We start from the raw sequence: 24,960 nt of genomic DNA on the forward strand, positions 1-24,960 counted from the left end.
AAAAAACAGTTTTGTTGATTAAAAAACACTATATCGGATTCATATCGGTATCGGCAGATATCCAAATTTATGATATCGGTATCGGTATCGGACATAAAAAAGTGGTATCGTGCCATCTCTATGATTAATATCTACCTCTGTTCTTTAAAAGTAACACATCCAGCTTTGAAAATGTATTAAACTGTTTTAGATGTTTAATTTCAGTATACGACTAACTTAATGAAACTATTGCCCTGTTCAAAATTAAGTGTGACAGTAACTTGGCAACTAATGATCTAGAAGATGACTTCTTCTTGTAAGAAGTTTCACTGGGATAAGGTTTTTGACTTGAGACTCACCAACTATCAATTTCCTTGTGACTTGAAAAATAGTTACTTTGACAGGCAGCTGATTCTTTAGATGGCTTCTCTTGAATAGAAAACATTTTATTGCCAGTGACAAGAAGCACTGGTGGTGTTGTTTGCTACAGCAGAGAAAGATTCTCCATGCAGCTGCACTTTTGGAGGATTTTTCCCTCTAGTGTTTTCAGAGTGCTTTCTTAGCACTGTCATATCAGCATGTCTATTTCTCAAAGGTCACAAGTGGCAGGCACGGCTGTGTGTGTGTGTGTGTGTGTGTGTGTGTGTGTGTGTGTGTGTGCGCGCACGTGCTCACTGTACATGTGTACAGAGCTGGTGACTGATGTCTCAGCAACAGCAATGCTGACAACCACGGATAAAGAGGCCAGTCTCTGTGATGGCAGTAACAATTAATATTATCTTACTTTGCTCTGCTGCAGTGGTAGGGCTCTTCTCCCAGAATAGAAAAACCAGGCAGCCTCACTGAATACCGTGACTTTAAGTGGATAAAACACTGTGTCACAATCACATTACATTTAACATCCCCTGGGAAAGTTGTACATAATACATGGTGAGATAAGAATGGGAAAAGTCGTGTTCTGACTGTGTTATTTTCCTCATGTTAGATCCTTGGTCCGTTTGAAGAGCAGGAAGAATTCACTGTGGAGGATTTCCACTTGCTGGAAAAGATTACTCTGAGCGGTTCTGCAGAGAAAGTCAAAGCCAGAGTTAAACAGATGGGAATGAAGCCAAAGCAGTATGTTTGTATTTCTTTTTGGCCTACTTGTCTCTCTTAAGTGTCTGTGATAGAAATGTGTGCATCTGTTTAAGCGTTCCCTCTGTGTCACCTTTGCATTAAGTTTGTCTAGAATTATCTGTTAGTGTAGGATTTTCTTTTTTCCTCATGTATCAAATGTTTGAAAGTATTCTGTCATGAAGAAATGTCACTTTCTCAGTTTTAAGGTACAGTAGCCTGATTAAAGCGTGACTCTGCCTATTTAAAGCTTGATATTATATTGCGCAAGGGCTGGTTAACATCTTCACTAACACAAATGCTTTAAAGAAAATGACAAACTGATTTTTTCCCCCTCAGTGCCAGTGACTTAGTTATGAAAGTTGATGCCCTGCTAACTGCAGCCCCCAAAGGAGAAGTCAGAAGAGATGTCCACTTTATCAAAGACACCCACAGGTGGGATTTTGCTTTTTCCCCTTTGGGATCTGTAGTCTCATTGGAAGGTATTCATGCTCCTTTTTTTGTAATGGGCCTGAAAATTGCAATGCCATCATTTCAAGGAGTGCCGAGCTGCAAGTCTTTTGATTTGCAGTTCTGCTGATTAAGGATTGTATGACGTTGTTTGTTGAATTCGCTCTGGTGTGCTTTTTTTGTTCCTCAGCGTGCTTCATCTCTCTCCGCGTGAGAACGAGGTGTTCTATGATGTTGTGGCAATCGTTGACCCCCTCACAAGAGAAGCACAGAAGATTTCCTCCCTTCTGACTGTAAGCTGTAGTGCATTTTTATATTTTTCCCCATTATTCTTTATCATTTTCTGATATAGGAAGAACTTATAAAATCACACCTAAAATCACTTTCAATGTAGGAAGGGTAGAAAGACATGCAGATTGCTGAGGTAAAAAAAATATGATAGACTGTGTCATTTTCAGGATCATACTGGGATTCATTTTAGTCTTTATATTCTTTTATAGACTTTACTTTAAATAAAATAATTATTTGTTTATTGGAATTATTGGAAAAAAATGACAAAGAAAATGTGTATGTGGCATATACATTAATTAATTTGGCCAGAAAGTTTTCACAACATCCATCCAGCCATCCATTCTGTTCCGCTTATCCTTGTCAGGGTTGCTGGAGCCCTATGGCAGCTACTCAGCTACCATAGGGTGAGAGGGAGGATATAGTCTGCCAGTCTGTCGCGGGGCTAACACATAAACACATACAGCTGTTTGTACTCACATTCACATGGGCAATTTAGAATTACCAGTTAAGCTAACCCCACTAACTGCATGTCTATGGACTGTGGGAGGAAGCACGAGTGCCCAGAGAGAACCCACACAAACATGGGGAGAACATGCAAACTATAGACAGAAAGACCCCGGACAGGTGGTGGAATCGAACTCAGGACCATCAGGGGATTGTACCATCAGGGCCTCCGCCCCTTACTGCTACTTGGGTGGCTGTGGCTCTGGTGGTAGAGCAGATCAGCTACTGATTTGAAGGTTGGTGGTTTGATCCTTGGCTTCCCCAGTCTGCATACCAAATATCCAAGATACTAACCCCAAGTTGCCCTCCGATGCGTTCTTCGGAGTGTGAATGTGTGTGAATGTTGGTTAGTTTGCACTTGAGTTTAGAAGTGCTTGTATGAGTAGGTGTGAATGGGTGAATGAGGCATGTTGTATAGTGCGCTTTGAGTACTCCGGGAGAGTAGAAAAGCGCTATATAAGAATCAGTCCATTTACTTAACACCCAATGCACAATACACCTGATCCCTATTATGGGTCCTGCAGGTGGTGAGCCCACAGAAGGGCGGACCCAGGTCATCTCTTCGGGCTGCACCAAGCCTAAGCCCCCTCCCTCCACGCACGCACACACACACAACATAACATACAGGAACCTCGTAGGTGCTGATTCATGAAGGGGGAAATTACGTGGTGCTGTTGGCTGGTGGTGGCCTACAGCTCGCACTGTAGCAGTGTACAGCACAGTGTGACGCATTGGGAATGAGAATTAGCTCTTCCAAGTCTGAGACAATGGTTCTCAGAAGGAAAAGGGTGAAGTGCCCACTCCACATCAGAGACGAGTTGCTGCTCCAAGTGGAGGAGATGAAGTATTTCGGGGTTCTTGTTCATGAGTGAGGAAAGAGGGGAGTGGGAGTGGGAGACTGACAGATGGATTGGTGCAGTATCTACAGTGATGCGAATGCTTTATCAATCCTTTGTGATCACTTGTAGTGAAGGGAGAGCTGAGCGTAAAAGCAAAGTAGTCAATTTATGGGTTGATCTACATTCTTACATTCTTACCCTTACCTATGCTCATAGGCTCTGGGTAATGACTGAAAGAATTAAATCATGGACACAAGCAGGAATAAATTTTCTTTGAAGGGTCATTGTGCTCTTGTAGACAGGGGAAAGATTAATTTGTTCGTGAGGGACTGAGAGTAGAGCTGCTCTTTCTCCAGATCAAAAGGAGCCAGTTGAGGATGTTTGGTATCCGATGAAGTGTTTAAGAAATGTCCTACCAGGAGAAGGCCCTAAGTAGACCCAGGACTCGCTGGAGAGATTATGTCTCTTCTTGGGAATGCACCTGGATGAGTAGGGGACAGGTGGGAATAGGGATGTCTGGACTTCTCTAATTCTCTAACTGCTGTGCCTAGGACCTGGCCCTGGATAAGCAATAGAAAATGGATGGATGGACGGAAGGATGGTTGGATGGATGAAAATGTATTTGCCCCCTTTCTTATTTTATTGCCTATTTGTCACATTTATGTATTTGATATTCACAAATTGTAATGTTAATGAATGAAATGATCGTCATTTAAAAAACTGCATTTTATATTTGCTTAAAATATCTAAGTAATATAATTTATTAAAGGGAAAAAGCTATCCAAACCTACCTGGCTCTGTGTGGAAAAAAGAAATGACCTCCACCCTTTTCTCTAAATAAATGTAAAATTGCATTTTAAACTAACCCTGGGTGTCTTTGTCTAATATTAAAAAAAAGAAAGAAATGAGTAAGGGGACAGATACTTTTTCACAGCACTGTAGTACAAATACAACATGTCAGATACTGAACTTGAGAAAAGTTTGTATTCATCTTTGTATTATTTTCAGTTGACTTGAAAATCATTGCATTGTAATTGAACTGAGATTTACTCAAACTTTCATATCTTGCAAATGCAATTGTACTATATATAATATAATATTTTTTATAGATATAATTATATAAGATATTTTTCTTTAACTGAAAAAACAATTTTTGAAACGTATGTAAGGATATCTATGCTTTCCCATTGAAGAACTTTTAAAAGTTCAATATAATAAGTAACTAGTAAGAAAACGGCTCACGTGTGTTTTAACACATTTCAGCCACTTTAAGTCGTACTTGTTTCTTGATTTTTAACTGGGTCATATTTTCTGTGAATCCTGCAGGTGCTCAGTCAAGTGGTCAATGTGAGACTGCAGGTGTTTATGAACTGCAGGGCCAAGTTATCTGAGATGCCTCTCAAGAGGTAAGATCTAGCTCCAACAGTAATTAAATTTTCCTGTTTGGCTTGTTTGTGTATCCTCTTACTGCTGCAGACTTAGCATCTCTAACTTGGCCCGTCCTTTATACTGCACAGATGCAATCTGCTTAATAATAGTACCTTATTGCTTTGGGCCTCCACTTGCATCTCTGGGCAAATTGCTTACAACCTTCATTGTTGCAGTTCAAACCATGCAGTGAAAACAATAGTAGTAATAAAAAAAAAAAGCAAATTAAAGGTTGAAACTGTTCATCAGCATTCAGCTCAGATGTGGTGTGGGCTTTTATTTATTTATTTTTGTGAAAAAGAAAGATGACCAAAACCAAAAATCCTTCAAGAATTAAATCTTCACTTTCCAGGGATGATTTTCATAATGACTTGAATTGACCAGACATAGTACCAGTATAATTAAGGATATGTCCCTCCACAAGTCACTGGCACATCTACTCTCTTCAACCCATCCACTCCATGTCCTCCCAACTGACAACTTGCCTGTATTTGATGTAACTGACGACTTGCTACATTTATATCAAGTAGCCAATAAAAGTGCACTATATGATCTAAGTAAACTAAATGTCTACAATCAAACCGCAGCATTAATCCTCTAATAGTTCAGCATATAACAACAAAGACACGTATCATAGTATTTACCTTTGTGGGAAAAGTGTTTTGTGTTTTGCTTTCTTTATATGCAATTTTCACTTTCTGCCTGACTAAATGTGAGCTCATGGGTGAAGGACAGACTCTAAAAAACAACAAACAGGATCACCCAGCCACACATTGTTGTTGGCGTTGCTGGAGATCTGTGGTTTGTGGAAACAGTACCCTTTTAAGAAAGAAATGTCCTAAAATATTATATATCATTAAATACTCTCGCTAGAAAAATCTGAAAGTGGACTAATTTTATACTATTATTTATTTATTTTTTAATCTTTTTTTAACGCAAAGTATCTACTTCGTTTTACTTTTTAGAGCCACAGGCTTGGTAATCTTACAGCTCGCCCCTGGAGATACTGCTGATGGTGGGAACACATGAATCCTGCTCTATGTCACTGGATTCATTTTATTCAGTAGTGTACTTCTCATAGCAGTGAGACTGCCGCAGTGACCACAGGGCTGCTCATCTTCTTTCTCTCACTTTTCGTCTTGTGGGGAATTGGCCATCTCACAAATTGGAACCAATCAAATGAGCACTCTGTGTTTCTTGTAGTGTGCTTGGTTTTACCTCCTTAACTTTAACTTTCTCTACTGCTCCCATCTCACTCTGGAGTCACCACGTTGCTGCTGTAGTTGGTAATAACTTCTGAGAATTCTCATTCTAAATAAGAAATGTGTTATAGGCATTGCGAATTAAAAGAATTAGCATTGGTAATGTTTATCTGCCACGTTATTTACACTCATTACAAGTCTTCTGTGTCAGAGGGCACACTGAAGAAAAGCAATTAGCATAAAGATTAGCCTGGAGCTAGCCTCTGCACCAATTGTAATGATGGAGAAAGAGAAGTTTCCAGGTACACAGAGTGCAGCACGTAGTTCTGTTATTGGTTGAGCAGGAACACTGGCAGTAATAGAATTAGATTCCTCACTTTGAAGAAATTGTATATACCCAGCTGTCACAACAGGGCCCATCTCTCGTGTCTCAGAAAGAAGACTATTGCACAACATGTCATCATTTCAGTGCTTGCTGAAGAGGACAATGGGTTTTTGGATGGAATTTTTATCTCGGTCCAGTGGAAAAAGGTTCGGCCTTTTATTTGTTGCATATTATAGGTCATCCAATGATAATCAGTGAATCCTTCCCACCTGACCCACTCTGAATCATTTCTCTTAAATACCTCTAGTATATTTAATTACCTTGATACCTAAAAGTAGATTAAAAAAAGTAATCTGTTTTAACCAGCCACTTATTCAACATATCTAGTGAATTATTCAATAACAGATAAAGCATCCAGGGTACCAGTGCTTGATTCTGTTACTCGATGTCATAGATGTTAAATTGGTTTCATTTTTGATCTTGAAACTATGACACATCTCAGGATATTGATGCTCAAACTTACTTATAGATAATTGTTCTGGCTTTAGGTTGTGACACTTGGAGTGTGTGTAAAAAAAAAGATCTTGTTGTGTGTTTTAACAGAGCTGTACCTTTAGGCTTGGAAATGCCATGTAGCTGTCTCATATACTAAGTTATGAGGACTAAAAGGTTTGGAAAAAGGACTTGTGAAATTACAAGATGCTCATAATAGGCTGAAATATTTGTACAGAAAAAAATAAGCTGATCTTGAGGTCAGTTTATTTATTTTTTTGTTGAACTGAAATTTATGGAATGGCCCTCATCTTGATTTTGCTTGTCTTCACAGTTTTTACCGCTTTGTTTTGGAGCCGGATGTTATTTTCTTGGCCAATGACACCGTGTCTCCAGGGCCAGTTGCCCGCTTCATGGAGCTCCCAGAAACTCCGCTCCTCACTCTTAATATGATCACACCTGAGAGCTGGATGGTGCAGGCAGTCCGGAGCCCGTATGACTTGGATAACATCCATTTGCAGGAGGTATTGTAATGCTGAGTCATTACTACCCAGTGATCTCATCATTCTCACATTTAGGTAGCGCCAAAGTGCTTCCCCCCAATCTATATTAGTGCTCTGTAATCTGTTTGTTTTTTTTTCTTTCCAGGTGAACAGGGTTGTGGCAGCAGAATTTGAACTGGAGCACCTCTTGCTAGAGGGCCACTGCTTTGACCTGTCAACTGGCCAGCCTCCTCGTGGACTTCAATTTACGCTGGGCATGAGCCGAGACCCACTCATGTATGACACCATTGTCATGGCTAACCTGGTCAGCAACCTTTTATACTACAACCCAAATTTTCTTGCACTGTGTTAAGTCCAGAAGCATAGCTTCTTTGCACTAGGATTGAGAATGAATCATATTTTAATTGCCATTACTAAGGCCATTTCCACCAAAACAGGGATACTTCCAGCTGAAAGCAAATCCTGGAGCCTGGATCCTAAGATTACGTAAAGGGAGATCAGAAGAAATCTATCAAATCCTAACGTGAGTTCTTCTCTGTTTTTATTTCTTCATCATCAGTTAAGCAGGTAACAGTCAACATGCCGTCAAAGGAGCTCTCAAAAAAGCCCAGATGATTCCAGGGTCCTATTTGTGACAAATGATAAATCTTCACAATATCCTACTGTGTGCTGCACTCCACAATGCAGGTCATTGTAGTCTACCACAATAAGGAGAGTACTGGAGAGTAAAGGTTAAAACCAGGTTTAAAACGTACTGCAAGTTCAGTGTAGCAGTATTTGTTTGACAATAGCAGAGTCAGTCACCTGTTCTCAGTCCAAACTACATCTCACTCACAAAACTAAGAAAAAAGGACCAGATTTATTCTTGTTTATGTTCATTTGTACAATTTCTAAACATCCTATGCCTATCTTGTCTGGTGGGTACAGAGCCACAAGCATGAAAACTGTTTTGAAGTCCTGATATTTCTAGATAGACCTAAGTTATCTAAGTAAATAAGTCGTGTTTATTGGGCACCTTTATCCATAGCTCAACATCAAAGTTGCTTTCAGCTAACTCTCCATTTCATTCTGGTAGCTATGAAACCCATCACTATGGCAACGTGGACCACTGCTGACATTGTAGCAATGCAAGGTTTTGATGAGTGCTCAGAGTTCTGCTCAGCATTGAGCTGAGAGAGACAGGTAGGAGGAAAGGGTTGCTATTAAAGAGAAGACAGAGTAGAGAGATGATTCAGCTGGTCACCTGCCATGGCATCTACCTCAGACAACAGAATATCAGCAGCAGAATGTGTTTTAGTTAGGATGGCGTAGGAGTCAAAGGCTCCACATACTAAAGTGAGCGAGCTGTGGTTGTCTTAATTTTCCTGGATAAATAAAAACATTACTTTGCTTTGGTTTGTTGGATAAATTGAAATGTGCTTTTTGCACTTTTCAGTTTGATCTAAAATAAATCAAATTCTTCTTTTTTCAAGGGAACCTCTTTTTACTTTGTAACATAACAAAGCGGCAGTGCCTTACAGCAAAGTGGTGGTAATCCCAACTGTGTATGCGAGTCTGTATGGGCATTTCTAGTGCGCTGGTCCAGATGTCCCTACAATCACAGATACTTTTCTCTCTGGCTATCCTCACACAAGATTTAGGACACATACAGCCCTCGGTTCTTCTCGAATCATTTCAGACAACCAAGATTTATCCCCCAATCCTCCAGGTGAAGCTAAGAGGTGATGTCATTTTTCACCTTGGCAGTGTCATTATTCTTGTGGTTAGCGGCACTCTGCTCTGGTTAGGTGGCCGATCAGAGCCTAGTGGGAGTGTCTGCGCTCTCCAGTCCCAGAGTGTGAATTTTCCTCTTCCACCCGTGCTGCCAAGACACCTCGCTCTGACAGCGATGAATGAGATGGCCAGCTCTCCTCTTCTCAGAGCAGGGATACAGATTGATCTCTCATGCTTTCTAAAACAAGCCCTAAAGACTGACTTGCACCGTTGACAGCAGAAGGGGCAAAATACAAGCAGCACTTGAGCACGAGCGGTGGAGGGGTGCATTGGCTCCAATGAGAGAGGGGCATTTATCATAGTGATAAGGTTAGATTTTTGCCTTTAGTAAGCATTGAGGTTGTAATGGCTTGTAGTGCATCATGGCCTATTGCTCATCTCCGCCTGAAGTTTGCTCTCTGGTGTTTCACCATTAGGCCCAGCAGATTCTGCCTGCCAAAACACATTCTGTGCTGGGAAAATCAGTCCTAAAACAATTACATTGAAAGGCTGTTTTACGGAATCAATACTGCACAGACTTTCTCATTAAATCTACGAGTATATAGAGCAAGGCTGGGAAGTAGTGATGGGTAAAATAATGGTAAGGTGATTCTTAATGATGATGGAGGGTAATGAATATGGTCAGAGTGTGACCCTGGCAGCTGTCCCACTATTTGCTTTTAAGTGTGTGCTCACACTGTCGGTCCATTAGCAGCTGTTGTCTCCTTCATGTGTTATTTCTATGGATGAAGCATGTAAAGCAGTCTCTGCCACTGATCACATGTATTTCCCTTTAATGTTTGCAACAGAGACACTATAGGTCTTAGACTGATTGCATTACTTGAAATATTAGCTCTGGTGTTCTAATGTTCTTTGAACACAAAATCAGCGAAAAACAAATGCTTTAAATGTATTTCTGTCTATTTGAGTTTCACATTTTTCAGCTTAGCAAAACTTCTAGATTATAAGCTTGAATGATCAATTTGCAGTAGCAGTGTTAAAAACAGGGATTTAAATCCTAGGAACATTAATTTTATTGTTCTTATTTAAACACCTTTATTATTTTGCCTAACAGAGACTTGACTTATGACTGTTGATGAATGTATGTCTGTTTCTACGTTAAAGTCTAAATTCTTTACATGTATACATACCTGTGAGCTGCAGATTGTTTGACAAATAAAAAAAGTATTAAAACTCTCAGTAACAATTAGCATTTTCTCACTCTTTATCCACTTTTTCAGGCACGATGGAACTGATTCACCTGCAGATGCCGGTGATGTTATAGTTGTGCTGAACAGTTTCCATAGTAAGATCATCAAAGTCAGGGTGAGTGTGTTTCCTGTTGGATGTGCTACCGTAAATGTCACACTGAAAATGCTTTTCTTCAGTTTTCTATGATATACGGATCACAAATGAATGGTGTGAAGACAACTTAACACAATCCAAGCTAAAATACACTGGACAAAAGTCTTGAGCCACCTCTTATTTCTTTATATTTTGCTTCCAATGAGTCAGACTTTTAAATGGTCTAAGCAGGGTGCTCTTAAAAAAAGTTGAGGAAACTTGACAATTGAATTAAAAAGAAAAAGTGACAGGATCACAGAGATGCATCTGGTCCCATAATCATAATAACAGTTTGCCTCAAGGCACTGTTATTGTACCGTCTGGTTTTGGTCCACCACGCAGTACCATCTGGAAAGAATATGATTGGCAACAGCTTCATTTCTCAGCATGACAATGAGCAACAAACACACTGCCAATGAAGTAAAAACATACCTGGGCAAAACACAGTGGAACACTATCAGTCATGGATTGGCCTCCTGAGAGCCCTGAGTCTTATTGAAGCAGTGTGGGATCATCTTCAGAGAGAATGGAAAATAAAAAGACAGCCAACATACAAAGAAGAGCTTTTAATTTCCTTCAAAGAGCTTGGAGAACTATTCCTGAAGACTACTTAAAGAAATTACAAGAAAGCTTGCCTGAGAGAGTTCCCGCTGTGTTGAAGAATAAAGGTGGTCATGCCAAATATTGACTTTCAAGCCTGTTAAAATTGTACAAATATTTCCAATGTATGTATGCACATTTTTTAAGTCCCTGCAGCTATTTCTCATTTTTCTCGCCAAATATAAAGAAATTAGAGCTGGAAGTTTTCTAAGATGTGCCTAGGATTGACTGATTACAAATTAATGGTGTCAAAACAATTTTACATAACCCATGCTAAAATATTTTCCAGTATTGTTTTATTTTCTGTGTATTTTATATTTATAGGTGCAGAAAAAGGCAGACAAGCTTGGCGAAGATCTTTTAAGTGAAGCTAGTGAAAGCAAAGGCATATGGGAATCCATAGCAAGGTGCGTAATCTCTTCAAATACAGCTTATATTTGGTTGGCTTTAGGTTTAAAGCCCTTCTCCAGCTGACAGGCAGTAACAGCTGTGAGCTCATTGATGGATTGATAGATGTGCTGATGCGCCTTCCATTTGTCAATTATACATTGCGGTTTCAGGAGATCTTACTCCTCCCCTGGATCCAGACTGCAATATTATGCTGTAAGATCTAGTCTTGCAAAAAATATGTGCTTCTGTAGGTATGTGTGTGCATTTGTGTGTTTTCCTCCCAAATCCTTCCTAACTGTGTGATCCTGTCTCCTCACTTAATGCTTGCTGTGTGAAGTGTTTGGAGCACATTTGAGAAAAGGTAGGCAGTTTTGCTGCAAACCATTTAACACCTAATACCTCTCGTCATACTCATTAGCATGCAGTGTTTATTGGTCGCTTTTAGTGCTCTCATAAGTATTGTAATGAATGGGAATCAGTCGTGATATTCTATTCTAATGGTAATACTGTAGAAAGGATTTTTTTCTTCTTTTTTTTTGCATTTGTTTATTCATGTGATGATTTTTTTTTCTACGATTTCAGCAAGTCGTGAGGTAATTTGCAGCCTGTATTCATGCGTAAGGTCAACTTTTTTTTTATTGTGTTCACTTGCATATATCTGCACACACACAGCATTAAGCTGTATTGTTCAGAATCAGAAATAATAGTCATAAACAGTGCTACGGGATTCATTACAAATCCTGTTTTGCTGACATAAGTAACATAAAGTAGGAGTGTTTAGCTTGATTTTTTTTCCCTTGTTCTGGGAATATGTATGTCACCTATCTGCTGGAACAGAGCAGAAGAGCAGTACCCAGTGCTTTCATATTTCATGTTGGATGGTATTTCACTATGTTTAGCCTACTTCAGCCTCTGATTGAAGCACTGGAGAAGATGTTATATGGGGACTGAAGTTCAGCTGGTGCACTTTGAGCAGGTGGTTAAACCCTGACAGAGTTTGGTAGAAAGAAACAGCTTGTCTGATGTCATCGTTTGTGATCTTTTGTTATTGAGTTTTTGTGCTCTAGCATCAGACTAAATGAGACTCATTAATGATTTAGCTTGTGATGACATTATACCTGCTGCTATACTTAAAAAATAGAGTGAATTAATGAGTGGAGAAGCTCTCCTACTGAAAGACGATAGGAGTGAGGGGAAGTTTTTTCAGCTTTGTTGCTTAAGTGGACTTCTTCGCCACAGTGCTGGATCTGTTATGCCTGGAACCTCACATTCAGTAGTGTGCTGTATTTGCTATTGGATTATATAGTGCTTATCAGGTCTAGATATTATTTGTGGGCCCTATATCCTGGGGTGTTTTTGTATTATGAAGTGTAGCTAAATGTTACCATAAAAAAGTACTTGCAGTCAGAGTTATAACTGAAGTACCAATAAATGATCTAGCATGTCCTTGATGTGCTGGCAGAGGTGCTTGGAGAAGGATCACTGCTGCTAAATAATGAAGCAAATTGAACTGGATGGATTCTTAAGACCATTTCTAACTTAGTTGCATTTATTATCTCATGATAGGCTTATATTTAAATAATGACAATACCCATGCCATTAAAATGTTACATAAAATGCTTAATAAGATGGTTTCTAGGGGGGGAAATCTCCCTTAAGTGGCTGTAATGTATATATCTAAAATTAAAATTCAGTTGCATTTGTAGACGAGAGTGCTTTCTTTCCTCCTTTCAAAACTAGGACAGGCAAGTCTCGAGTCTGTTAGAAGCCTGTTGTCCATAAGAGAGGATATCTCTTCTCATTAACATCCTGCAGAGCAAAGAGTAGAAAAAACAACTGTCTGAAACTGAGGATTAAGAGCCAGCGTGAAGCCTCAAGTTTTGGCTCACATGAATTAATTGTACACATACTGAAGTGGTCATTTGACACTTTTAAACATGTTTAATGTGAATTTCCACCATTATAACAATAAACAGTCGAGTCCTTTACTATTTGGATAGTAACACTATTTTTTTCTTTTGTAATCTTGCCTCATACGTCACTATTATAAAATAAAGATGTGACTGAAGTGCAGTTCTTCTATATTCATTCAAGAGGTATGGGAAAAATCTTGCATTAACTGTTTAAAAATTAAAGCTTTTTTGTGCATAGTACTTCATTTTGGAGGGCAATCGACTTAGGAGCAGTTAAACTGTCAAGTGAGGCCATTTATCACAATATTCAAAACTTAATTTACAATCTGGAGTTGATTCAAAGTGTTGAGCTTGTATTTATTAGCTATTCAGTAGAACTCTTGATAGAAAGTCCAGAGAGAAAAGTATCTTCAGAACATCTAACCAAATCAAGTAGTAGAATCAAGAGACGCCTTCATGAATGTAAATACAGAGGCCTGACAAGAAGGTTGTAAACCACTGGCTGCGCTAAGGAGCAGGAAGGCCAGATGAAGGAAACAGAACAGTAGGGAGAAGGAGGAAAGCAGCATGCCAAACACCAGATACCACATTATCTGTCAAACATGGTGGAGGCAATGCTTTGGCATAAGTATGTGTGGCTGCCAGTGGAATAGAGTCACTAGTGTTTATGCATGATGATAGAATTCTAAAGTGTACAGACTCTACTCTCTGCTTGGATTCAGCAAATTGCTGCAAAACTTATCACTCATTGCTTTGTAGTAGGGCTGCACGATTTTGCATAAAATGAGAATCACGATTTTTTGGCTTAGAATTGAGATCACGATTCTTTCACGATTTTCTTTTCCAATATAAATATTTATTGCACTTATTAACTGCACATCAACTTCGTAACAGTTGAAACTGAACATAAAAACAACAAATGTCTCACGTTTTGTTGTTGCTGCAAAATGTTGTACTGCTTGAAATTCCGTCTCCACCGTTGCTCGACACTGCGTGTATAGAGCAGGTAGTGCAACAATAGAAAAATAGTTGCGGGACGGCACTGTGTAGCGTTTGTCTAGGGTGTTGATCATTTTTCTAAATCCCTCGTTTTGCACAGTGTTGATGGGAGCCATATCTTTGGTCAGGTGATAAGTGATAGCCTCCGTAATTTCTTTGTGCCTGCGGGAGTTCGACGTCTATAGGGAAGCGCTGTATAAGGTTCCCGTTATTGATGTTTGGGTGGTTGACCGGGACGGATTTTCTCCTGTCACTTTCTCGTCATCCCTGACGTGCTCTCCGTTGTTTTTTCCCTGCTAATTTTAGCATCACATGGCACAGCTTCTGTATCACGTGGTATAAGGCTCCGCCCTTTTCATTTGTTGAGCAGGAAGAGTGAGCGCTTGTTTTCATGCAGATTACGTCCCGGATCAAAATGCGGTACAATCGTCGTCGTCGTCTTTTTTTTTCTTTTTTTCTTTTTTAAATCGTTGTCATTTGGAAATGAGATCGCACATAAGTATGAATCGAGATCGCGATTTTCTAACGATTAATCATGCAGCCCTACTTTGTAGTATAAATTGGTAATGACTGTTATCACCACAAAAGCAACCCAAGAATTTCTTAATTGGATATTCTTTAATGGCCAGGTCAGTCACCTGTCTCAGCCCAGTGGAACAGCTTTTCAGTTACTGAAGTCAGATCCACAAACAAGAAGCAGCTGAGGACAGCTATTTGATAGCTCAGATATTACAAAGTTAAAATCCCAAGATTTCATCAAAGACGTTGTAGTTTGTGATTTTACCAAAAGATAGTTGATTTAATGATAACGGTGACCTTAAAGCATGACCTCATTTATATCCTTAAAATAGTTCAAGAGATTCATTGTAAAAAGCTGAAGACGATGTATTTTCCCAATCTCCCCAAGAAACAGTGAGATGCACTCATGTCAGCAAGCATCACTAAGTCTAACATTGCTTTAGAGCAACAACAGGACTGATTCCAAATGCCCCCCCCCCACACACACACATTTTTGCGTATTTTCTTTGTTTCGTTTTGAGTTTGTCATTTAGCTGCCTCTGCCCTTTGTCTCTAGCATGGAAAAAATTAAGTAATTGTTTCTACCCAGCCTGAGGAACTTAGCAGTGTTTGTTATGCTGCTCTTAGAAATACCAAGCATGTGGACCACATGGGGTGTGAGAGAGAGCAGCGCTGATGTTACCTGAGGGAGATGTTCAGGTTTTAGGTGAAGGGTGCTGTAAAAAGCACATTTGTGTCATTGTTTTTCTAAACTGATTCTAGATAGCCGGAATAGAAAGTGTTTTCCGTGTATTTATTTGCTGAAATCCTTGTTATTAGGTTATCTTATATTGCTCTGTATATACTGAGATTGAGTAAGGCAAATGTATTGATTCTCCATAATGGAGAAACTGAATGTTATTTTTAACCTGTCATGGTGTGTTGCGCGTGTATATAGGTGTATTAGTAGTTACAATGGGGGCAATGAATGACTCGGTAAATGTCAAAACACCCTGTTCAATCTAAATAGGCAGAGGGCAAACAGAAGTAGAGCTTTGTCCAGTTGGTGTTGTCCACAGCTCAGGATTTATACAGAGCTCTGTGGACCCTTCCAGAGATCCAGATTATCTTGGGTGAGTCAGCCAAACAGGTTCTCACCTGACCCTCCAAAGCTGCTTATCTTGGGAACCCTGTTGTTGTGCTGGAGGCCCTTCATAATGCCTGGCTTAGTCATGGCAGGCAGTCGGCTTCCCCAGATCCCACCGATGTGTGGTGGCTACCCAGAAGCCAACTGTTCAACTATCAAGAGTCATACTTTATCTTGAAGAGGACTGCAGGCACATTATTTTCAGAACTACAGATTTAAAATAAGTAAATAAAGGGCCATCGCTGAGTTTGTGTTTTGTGGGTATATCTTTCTTATCGGTAAGATGTGCCTGAAAGAGTTGGTTTTAGAGGACATGCAGGGACAAACTGTATTCTCCCTCCCCTCCCTTCACACCTCCCTCTCACTCACTGGTGTCTTCCTGAAGCCTGGGGGCTGAGGTTGTGGTTGTGATTGAGTGTGGGAGAGACACTCCTTCCCTCATCAGCAGTCTATTACAGACAAGGACACAGTTTGACTGCAGACTCATCTACCCTCCAGCACAAGTCCTGATTTCTGTCCGCTAAATGTGCCTTGCATCATGAACCACTGCTCTTTAGTAGCGGTTAGGGTATGTTGATGCATTCCCAAGTGTGGAGAGTGTCCTTACTTTGGATTTTTCCTGCATTTGTGCCCTTATCTCAGCATATAAATATTTTAGCTCGTCGATTTTTATCTGTTCTTTTACATTTAAGTTAATTAAAAAGCTAACATTTGTCTGAAAGGTAATGTGCTGACTTGCTTGGCATTATCTTCATACGTGTGTTCCACATTACTCTACAAAATCACTCCAAGCTTCTGTCTTCACGTTTGAAAAGCTACTAGTCTTTTTTTCTAAAACACTGTTGATTTATTTTTTTAATTAATTAAATTATATAACCTTTATTTATACAGGTAGTCTCAGTTTCTCATTTACAAGAGAGACCTGTGTCCAACAAACAATACCGTTTTTTTCCATCTGCTATGCAACTAATAGAGTACTCATTCCCATACTAGGCTGATTCAGTTCAATTTCCATTTCTTAAAAAAATAAAAATATTAAAGTCATTTAAATCATTCAGTTGTAATCATGGTATTCCTTCAGGGCCATTCTTCCTGTGTACCCTCATCCAGCCACACAGGGTAGTAGGGCAACGGCCATGTGGATAATTCTTTAAAAAGGGGTCTGATATAATTGCACCTGAACCATCCCAGTATTAATTATGAAATGAATCTGTAGAAAGCAACAGCATAAAGGTTTAAATAAACTGTGAGGATCATAATTTCAATCAAATCTGGAAGCAATGGAAACGTGTTTACAAAAAAATAATCAAAAGAGCTACTTTAGATAAGTCTGCATGTTTCTTTGGAAGTCTCTTCTCAGGAAAAGCTGCCACAGACTTTCCACATGAAGAAGACTGTTGCTTTTAAAGGGGATAATGGACACTGATGTGATTGGCTTGATTTTTATCCAAGCCCTAACACAATTAACTATAATGTATGATAATTCATTTTTGCATTATAACCCATTTTCTTTTGAAGTGGCACAAACGCCACACTGTGTCAAAATTGCACCAGTGAATTGTAATAGTGTACTTACACTTTACAGCTTGAATCATAAAAATGGTGCCAGAAGTATTTGTGTCATCCCTGCCAAAGTCATCAATCCTATGACACGATGCTCTCGTTTAAAGCAGGTCATCTATGCATAAATCTTAAGTGATTTGCTTTTCAAATGAATCGTTCACTTTGTATCATGGACTCTGTTAATGTTGTGGGGATGGAAACATGAAGAGCTGAATAATGTTTGCTGGGTCTGTTCTAAAACTTTATTTCAGCACTCTCGTTGGGAGCCAGCAGGAGCTGAAAATCATATCAAATGTGTTGATTTCCACAGCATTTCCATCCCCATTATTATCATTTTATTTGAATAAATCATCTCGGCGTGTTGCATCGCGTTGCATGGTTTGTTTGAAAGTGTTTTCTGATGGCTGTTACAGCTGCTGTTACCTCTGGCAGTACAAAAGCATGGTGGCTGTTGGCTTAGTTTTGATTTATTGTCACTCTATGAAAAACACGCATCCAATCCAAACACAACTGACTCGTGTATCATGGTCTCATTTACAGCATCACAGGTGGTGGCTCAAAGAAGGATGACGGAGAGAAGAAAAAAGACGACGTTCTGAACATTTTTTCTGTGGCCTCGGGCCATCTGTATGAGCGTTTTCTGAGGTGGGTCAGTTTTACTTTCCAAACACGCACTTCCTTTTCAAGCGCTACGCATTGTGTTCCTCTTATCCCTGATCCTCAAACTTAACCTTTTCCCATTCTGTCTCCAATTCAGAATAATGATGCTGTCTGTGCTTCGGCATACACAAACACCTGTCAAATTCTGGTTTCTCAAGAATTACCTATCTCCTTCTTTCAAAGTAAATCTTTACTACATCACATAAATATTTCGCTAGGCAAACCCAGCTTTTGTATTTCATTAATTTGACCTCTGGACTTCATTTTTGCTGTGGTCAGGACACCATCTCTCACATGGCAGAGTCATACGGCTTTCAGTATGAGTTAGTGCAGTACAAGTGGCCCCGTTGGCTCCACCAGCAGACTGAGAAGCAGAGGATTATCTGGGGATATAAGATCCTCTTCCTGGATGTTCTATTCCCTTTAGCTGTGGACAAGATCATCTTTGTGGATGCCGACCAGGTAAAGATCAAACAGAAATGACGTAGGAAACCGCTATATTGGAGTGTGCAACTGAAAGCAAGACTTTTTGAAGTGTCATCTGTTCTTTGGCTGCTTACCAAAGTCTGTCTTTGCGGCGTGTTGCAGATAGTTCGAGCTGATTTGAAAGAGTTGAGGGATTTAGACTTGGAGGGTGCTCCTTATGGCTACACACCATTTTGTGATAGCCGCAGAGAGATGGAAGGGTATCGTTTCTGGAAAACTGGATATTGGGCGTCACATCTGGGACACAGGAAGTACCACATCAGGTAAACTTCTACTAATCATTTGATCTCTGATGTTTTATATTTTGCTGAGAAAATCAGCAACTGCCCTGAATGTTTGCCACTTGCGAATGTCTCTCACTGTAAAATGATGGACTTTAAAATTGTTTGATAATGGCCTTATAACCCTTCCCAGATTGATGGACAGCAACAATTGCTTCTCTAAGATCACTGATGATGTCTTTTCCTCCACTGCATTTTGTTAATTTCTATGCACACTGTTTCCACAATTGGCTTAGTGTTTTTGCTAAATAAATAATGCAATGGATTAATATGGTGTCATACACCTCAGAACTGAACATTTAACTTCTAGTGAGAAGCCGTTTACATAGGTGGGCTTAGAGTTAAGTGCTTTATTTTTGTATACAGTCATGGCACATATAAAATCATAAATCACTGTCATGAATACAATGTTCTGCTCCTTGCTAGGCTTGTGGTATTGAATTCTCCTTCTGTCAGTGTGATGGCTAATCAGACAGCGAGGCAGCCAGTGGATGAACAGAGAGCAGAACGTTTCACTTCACCACCGACTGATAGTGTCGGAACAAGAAAAGTCAGAAAACCACAGCGACTTGATTGGATACCAGCATGGTGCTAAGCTCCAAAGAGCAGGACAAAAGCATCAAAGATGAGAGATGATCAGTGAGACCAGGAAAAACACGAGGCATTGAATATCCTCTGGGAGACTTAAATCTAATAAGTGTTAAGTGAAACTACATATTCTGCACCTCTGGGTTTATTAATATAGTGTGTCAGGTACAATAATGTGAATGCGGCTGGGGTATTTATCTTCATTTACTTTGTTTTTTTCATTCCGGTGGGATTTCCCCTTTCAGGAAATGGATTTCTAACACCTGCTTTCCATGTCTCCTCTCTCTCTCTCCGCTCATATTTCTTCCAGCGCCTTATATGTAGTCGATTTGAAGAAGTTCCGTAAAATTGCAGCCGGGGACAGATTACGAGGCCAGTACCAAGCCTTGAGCCAAGACCCAAACAGTCTGTCTAACCTGGACCAGGTATATAACTCAGGCATAGTGCTGTTGGATTACGTGTTGCAGAGTTTGCTCTTTCAAGACTTAATTCGTTTTGTGATATTTGTAGGACCTTCCTAACAACATGATTCACCAGGTAGCCATCAAGTCTCTTCCTCAGGAGTGGCTGTGGTGTGAGACATGGTGTGATGATACCTCTAAAACCACTGCTAAGACTATAGACCTGGTGAGTCGCACAGCAATTAGATTTGACAGCGTAATACTAAATAATAATGTGGGAGGCTAAGCGGGACACACGGTCTTTGCTGAAAAATTCAGCTTCAAATGAAATTGTTCCTTTTATTGAGATTGTAAAATCCACAAGTGTCTTCTTTAAGTTCTTTTTGGGTTAATTGAAAAATATCTCTGTGCTACATTATACGCCTTATTATCTGCTTTATTTGTTGTGATAGCGTGCTGCAGCTGCTACAGCTCTAAAATGCAAGAGCATCCTCGCTGCCACAATTGTCCATGAGGCATTGGTATTTAGGAAGCAGCCGAGGAGCAATCCTGCAGCGTCCTAAACTAATTTAGAGAATTACTGGACAGGGTCCAGTAGACTGGAATAGGAAGTATTGTTTCATTGTAGTATAGGTCACCACTTGGTAATTCAGACACAAGACATAGCCTAATGTCCTTTTAACCGAATTGGAAATCAAATTAGGTTTAAATGCCTGTCACAGACAGCGCTGAGAATGACGATCTGACTCGTTGGGAGAGAGCATCACTGGCGGCATGACTGATGTGTTTTTATCTGCTTTTCTCGTTTAGTGCAATAACCCAATGACTAAGGAACCCAAGCTGGTGGCTGCAGCGAGGATTGTGCCCGAGTGGGTTGAATATGACAGGGAGATCAAAGAGCTGCTGAGACGGGTCCAGGAACAGGAAGACACAACAACACAAAAACAGATTCCTGCTGCCTCACAACATAAAAAAGGTTACTAATGATATATTTATAGGGCTACAAAGTCTTTCTGTTCTTCTGCATGGTTATTCTTACCCCTTCTCTTACCACTGTGATCATTCTCTGCATTTCTTTCCAACTTTCTCCCCTCCACACTCTGCACAGCAGACAACCACCGTGATGAACTTTAGTGTCTGCCAGCACCACGCTGAAGAGGAAGGAGGCAGGCACCTTTTGCACACAGGCCACCTGTGAAGCTTGAAGACAGACAGTTCCATCTAAACATAGCCATGGAGTGTTACATCTCCAGCTGGAGGAGGATGTGATATTTTCAGACGCCATACCTGCTTCTGCACTCGGTACATCTTAGAGAATCAACACGTGGTGTAATTGTTAACTGCCAGCTGTGAACTCGTGGTGTGCTGAGCACTACAGACACATCTTGTTAAGTAAGTGGTTCCTGAAAAATGAAGCTAAAACAGAGAGTAAAAGCATGAGGCCAGTAAGGAGCTTTATTAGGTATGTGTTGAAGGACAAACAGTGGGCATTTATTGCACTGATAATGTGAGCAAAGAATTCAATTAGCAAAGGCACATTTCTACAAATCTAATTTAACCTTTCTTTGAAAATTTTAAAAGCTACTTTTACATCTTCTTAATTTATAATTATGAAAACATTAGGACTGAATTGCCAAATGAAAGTTTTTAAAAATTGCTTTTCAAGTTGTTACATAAAAAAGTGTTAAACGTCTTTGAATCTACACACCTGAAATGTAAAGCTCCCCTCGGCAGACATTTAGGAAACAACTTTTCTCCTGCAGCAGTCCCCTCTCCTATTTTTGCCACCCAATGATGTACAGCATGTTCTGAAGGAAGAATTATCCTTCATCGTATTATATTACTTTTATTACCTGGCCCAAAAAGACCTGTAATTGGCCATAGGCTTTTGTCCCTGCCTAGATTTTCCAGTCCAGTTCCCTCTCAGACCACGGAAATGACAACACACTGAAAGGTTTTTCTGGATTTTCTGGATACCAGAAAAGTTATCTGCCCAGGCTTTAAGTTACACATTTTATCTTGGTCAGCTGCTTGTCCAAAGACAGGAGGTGTATCTTCAGCTATTGGCGTTATTTTTACATTATTTTGGGGGATAAAATACATTTTTGAACCGTAGCAAACATCAAATATCAGTATACAAACTATGCTGCTCTTGTATTTCAAAGACTGCGACATGGATCGTAGGTGGGTGAAGGTGTAGTCTTTGTCCCAAGGACATGTAGCTCTGTCATCAGTTCTGTCCCCTCAGGTGTAGCCATGCATTCACCTCTATGGTGCAAACCATTGTTTTTTTTCTTTTCTATGATTTAAGGAAACGTGTAATGTCAAAAAAAGAAACTCTAAAAAGTTGTTTAAAATCACTAATTGTTCTTTTGATGTTTTCTCTCGACTCCAAAAATTCTTTTTTAACCATGTGATGAAAAAGTATTGCCTTGTTAGATGGTAAAGTATTAACTTGTTTCTTCAGTTATATCTCAGTGTTTGAGTAAAAGCCCACATTCGACCTGGAGAGGTGAAGAAAAACATTTAGCTTAAAAATAAATGTAAAAGCAGAGCAGTACAACTGCTGCCATCTTCGTGTCCCGTGCACACGCTGTGAGACAACTGAGAGCCAGGCAGGAAAAAAAAAAGGTGTGGTGTAACATATGACTTTAGTTCAGCAGCCAGGAGGGGTGTACTGTGAAGCAAGTTTAACATCGCAAGGCTTTTTCTTTGCATTAGCTCACCATAAAAGCTAAAGCCTGAATCAGATATAATCAGAGTGTGATGACAGTGGTTGTAAATGTTATTTGTTAGCCCAGGCCCTTTTACTTAGGCTTCAGGCCTGGGCCCACACTTAAGAAAATGGACCAACTCACTTCAGCCAAGATCGGGGTGTTCTCCAAAGGCTGCTTTTTACTTCTACTGCAAATGCTCTTCTCTGCATTTTCAAGCTTGAGTACACATTAATTTGCAAATAAATCAATAAATTATCTTTTATTGAATGAATTAAGGTAGCTTGCAATTAAATAAAGTCATTACAGTAATCTTTATCTCCAGCTGCACCATTAAACTGATGTAAACATTAATTAGTTAATAGGATGTATAGAATTCTGAAAAGGGCCATCCTGCATAATCAGTATGCAGTTTATTTCTGGTAAATTTGTGGTAGTCGTGTTCTTTCATGATTTTGAAAGCAGAGCACTGCTACTCTTCAGTAAAGGTAAATAAATGCTTCCTTAGCCAGTAAAATAGTTATTAAATTGAAAATAGGTTACATTTGTAATATTGGCTCAAAAGCCTGGAAACTTTTTTTTATACACCAGTTTTAAAAGATGTCTTTATTTCTGTTTGATTTTTCTGATTTATATATCATATACACATATTCAAGTACTACTTAAGTACCCACTGAAGTAACTACATGGCTACCGCCACTGTGGAATGGAGGTGATTATCATTTTGACTTTTTGTTAAAACCTACATTACTGTTATTGACTGAGCTTTCGCTGTGATAAATAGTCAACCAATAATCAAATAACTGCAATACCAACAGTATAAAACTGACTTTGCAGCAAATCAGAACCAATCGTAAGGATATTTATGCATTTTGCGCATCATCAGTTGACTGTATGTGGATTCTGCCGGTTTACTGCTACTGTATTAATGTGCATCTCTGTGGTTTTATATATAACACAGTAATCCCACAGCGGAGCGTCTATGTCATTCTTTAAAAACTTGTGAAAACATGGCACTCTTTACAGCAGCCCGTCATTCAGAACTGTTAAAACTGTGAGCAGGTAAGGAGTGCATTGTAAGTAGAGAGCCACCTTGGTGACATTGAAATCTCCTGTCTTTAGTGCCATCATTCTTTTAGCCCATTCATCTTGCTTTGTGGTACATCCCTCAGGCGAGACTTTAATATTACGGATGAAAAACTCATTTGCACACTTAAGGTCACGGTTAATGGATAGTAGGGGATTTTAAGTTATTACAAGATGTTTACATGTTATGAGTCTTCAACTTCACTGTACTTCTACAGTTTTTCTTTGTGTTTTTTGTTTCAATTCCACAATGAACCAGTTTTGTCTCAGGAATCAACTGTCCCAAGATCAGTGTTGCTGCTGGACTGAAGCAAACGGCAGATTTTTCTGTCTTAAAAGTGAACATTAAAGAAAACGGGCGCAGGAAGGCTGCTCTCAGGGCACCCATCTTTCACTGTGCTGTGTCAAACTGAACTGTTTATATTACTGTTTGGTGGATCAAGAATAAACCTTTGCTACAAAACGTCATTGCAAAAATTGTTTGCGAGTTGTGCTCACCACTGAGGTCAGTTAATGATTCATGGTCCAAAAGATGTATTTGAGGAGATTTTCTTGGTCTGTTCTTCAATATATACACTTTCAGCATGAATTTCAGGAGTCACAATTATTACCCTTTAGTCTCTGTCGGTTAAAAAATGCTCTCGATTCAATTTAATGTACATAAATAGCTCTTTATTTACAGTTCAAAAAACCCTCCATTCATACAAAAATAATACTGTACCTCTGTACAAATACATTCCTACGAATGGATGTGAAGTGATTGTACAATTTGTGGAGAGGATACAAGAGTAAGATCTGTCAGATAAAAGCCGCTTCAAGTCTGATATTTGTTAGCAGAGTAGGAGACCTTTTCCCCCAAAGTTTTGATTCCCACAGCAAAGATGCATTTTTAATTAATTGGACTCACTGAATCAAGTCACCTTATGCTCCACATTTTTATGATACTTGTGAACAGTCTTTTTATGCCAGTGATCTCCCTTTTAAATAGGGAGGAAAGTACAAATATTCACTCCAGCTGTGCTGAAGAGTAAGCCGCCTCAGTTGAAGTTGAATTTGAAGTTAAAGGGCCCGGAGCCAAACGGATTGAAACCCTGAAAGCCGTGGAAGTGATGATGATGGTGCCCCTGCTGGCTCTCTGGATCCATGGGGTCTTCTCCGTGGTCAAACTTGGTTCTCATCTCTAGGAAAACATTGAAGATTCTTGTCACACACTTGAATTAGAAATCAGTGTCTCTTTTTCTAAAACCATTAGTGTTAGAGCTGAAGAGAACAATCTAAAGGGTAATGGTAAACGGTACAGCAACTCTTGAAGTGATTTAGGCTTGCATTAACAACTTTCCACACACGCGCGCGCACACACGCGCGCGCACACGCGCGCACACACGCGCGCACACACGCGCGCGCACGCACAC

The 24,960-nt window shown here is 39.7% G+C and overlaps 2 protein-coding genes across 7 annotated transcripts in view; one reads left to right on the plus strand and one right to left on the minus strand.

Annotated features, from left to right (window-relative positions):
• Positions 1-24,011, plus strand: part of uggt2 (UDP-glucose glycoprotein glucosyltransferase 2) — a 53,732-nt gene extending 29,721 nt beyond the window's left edge. For 2 of the 6 annotated variants that reach the window (XM_005921410.3, XM_005921412.3), the window contains exons 24-41: positions 965-1,095; positions 1,432-1,527; positions 1,733-1,835; positions 4,503-4,582; positions 6,958-7,147; positions 7,272-7,430; positions 7,564-7,649; positions 10,120-10,204; positions 11,147-11,229; positions 11,550-11,573; positions 17,873-17,977; positions 18,090-18,174; positions 18,272-18,454; positions 18,581-18,741; positions 19,658-19,772; positions 19,858-19,974; positions 20,559-20,724; positions 20,857-24,011. In XM_005921410.3, coding sequence (XP_005921472.1) covers positions 965-1,095; positions 1,432-1,527; positions 1,733-1,835; positions 4,503-4,582; positions 6,958-7,147; positions 7,272-7,430; positions 7,564-7,649; positions 10,120-10,204; positions 11,147-11,229; positions 11,550-11,573; positions 17,873-17,977; positions 18,090-18,174; positions 18,272-18,454; positions 18,581-18,741; positions 19,658-19,772; positions 19,858-19,974; positions 20,559-20,724; positions 20,857-20,882 — 1,995 coding nt within the window. In that variant the 3' untranslated portion in view covers positions 20,883-24,011. Of the gene's footprint in view, positions 1-964; positions 1,096-1,431; positions 1,528-1,732; positions 1,836-4,502; positions 4,583-6,957; positions 7,148-7,271; positions 7,431-7,563; positions 7,650-10,119; positions 10,205-11,146; positions 11,230-11,549; positions 11,574-17,872; positions 17,978-18,089; positions 18,175-18,271; positions 18,455-18,580; positions 18,742-19,185; positions 19,459-19,657; positions 19,773-19,857; positions 19,975-20,558; positions 20,725-20,856 lie in introns of those variants that run through there. The other 4 variants (XM_005921413.3, XM_005921414.3, XM_005921411.3 and 1 more) reach the window with 3 other exon arrangements.
• Positions 24,012-24,198: 187 nt separating this feature from the next.
• dnajc3a (DnaJ (Hsp40) homolog, subfamily C, member 3a) overlaps positions 24,199-24,960 on the minus strand; it is a 14,155-nt gene continuing 13,393 nt past the window's right edge. The window contains exon 12 of the mRNA XM_005921409.3: positions 24,199-24,728. Within this exon, the coding sequence (XP_005921471.1) occupies positions 24,586-24,728 (143 nt within the window). The 3' untranslated portion in view covers positions 24,199-24,585. The remainder of the gene's footprint in view (positions 24,729-24,960) is intronic.

This window comes from Haplochromis burtoni, unplaced genomic scaffold (assembly GCF_018398535.1).
Source record: "Haplochromis burtoni strain Fernald_Lab_line unplaced genomic scaffold, NCSU_Asbu1 Contig_48, whole genome shotgun sequence".
NCBI classification, from domain to species: Eukaryota; Metazoa; Chordata; class Actinopteri; order Cichliformes; family Cichlidae; genus Haplochromis; species Haplochromis burtoni.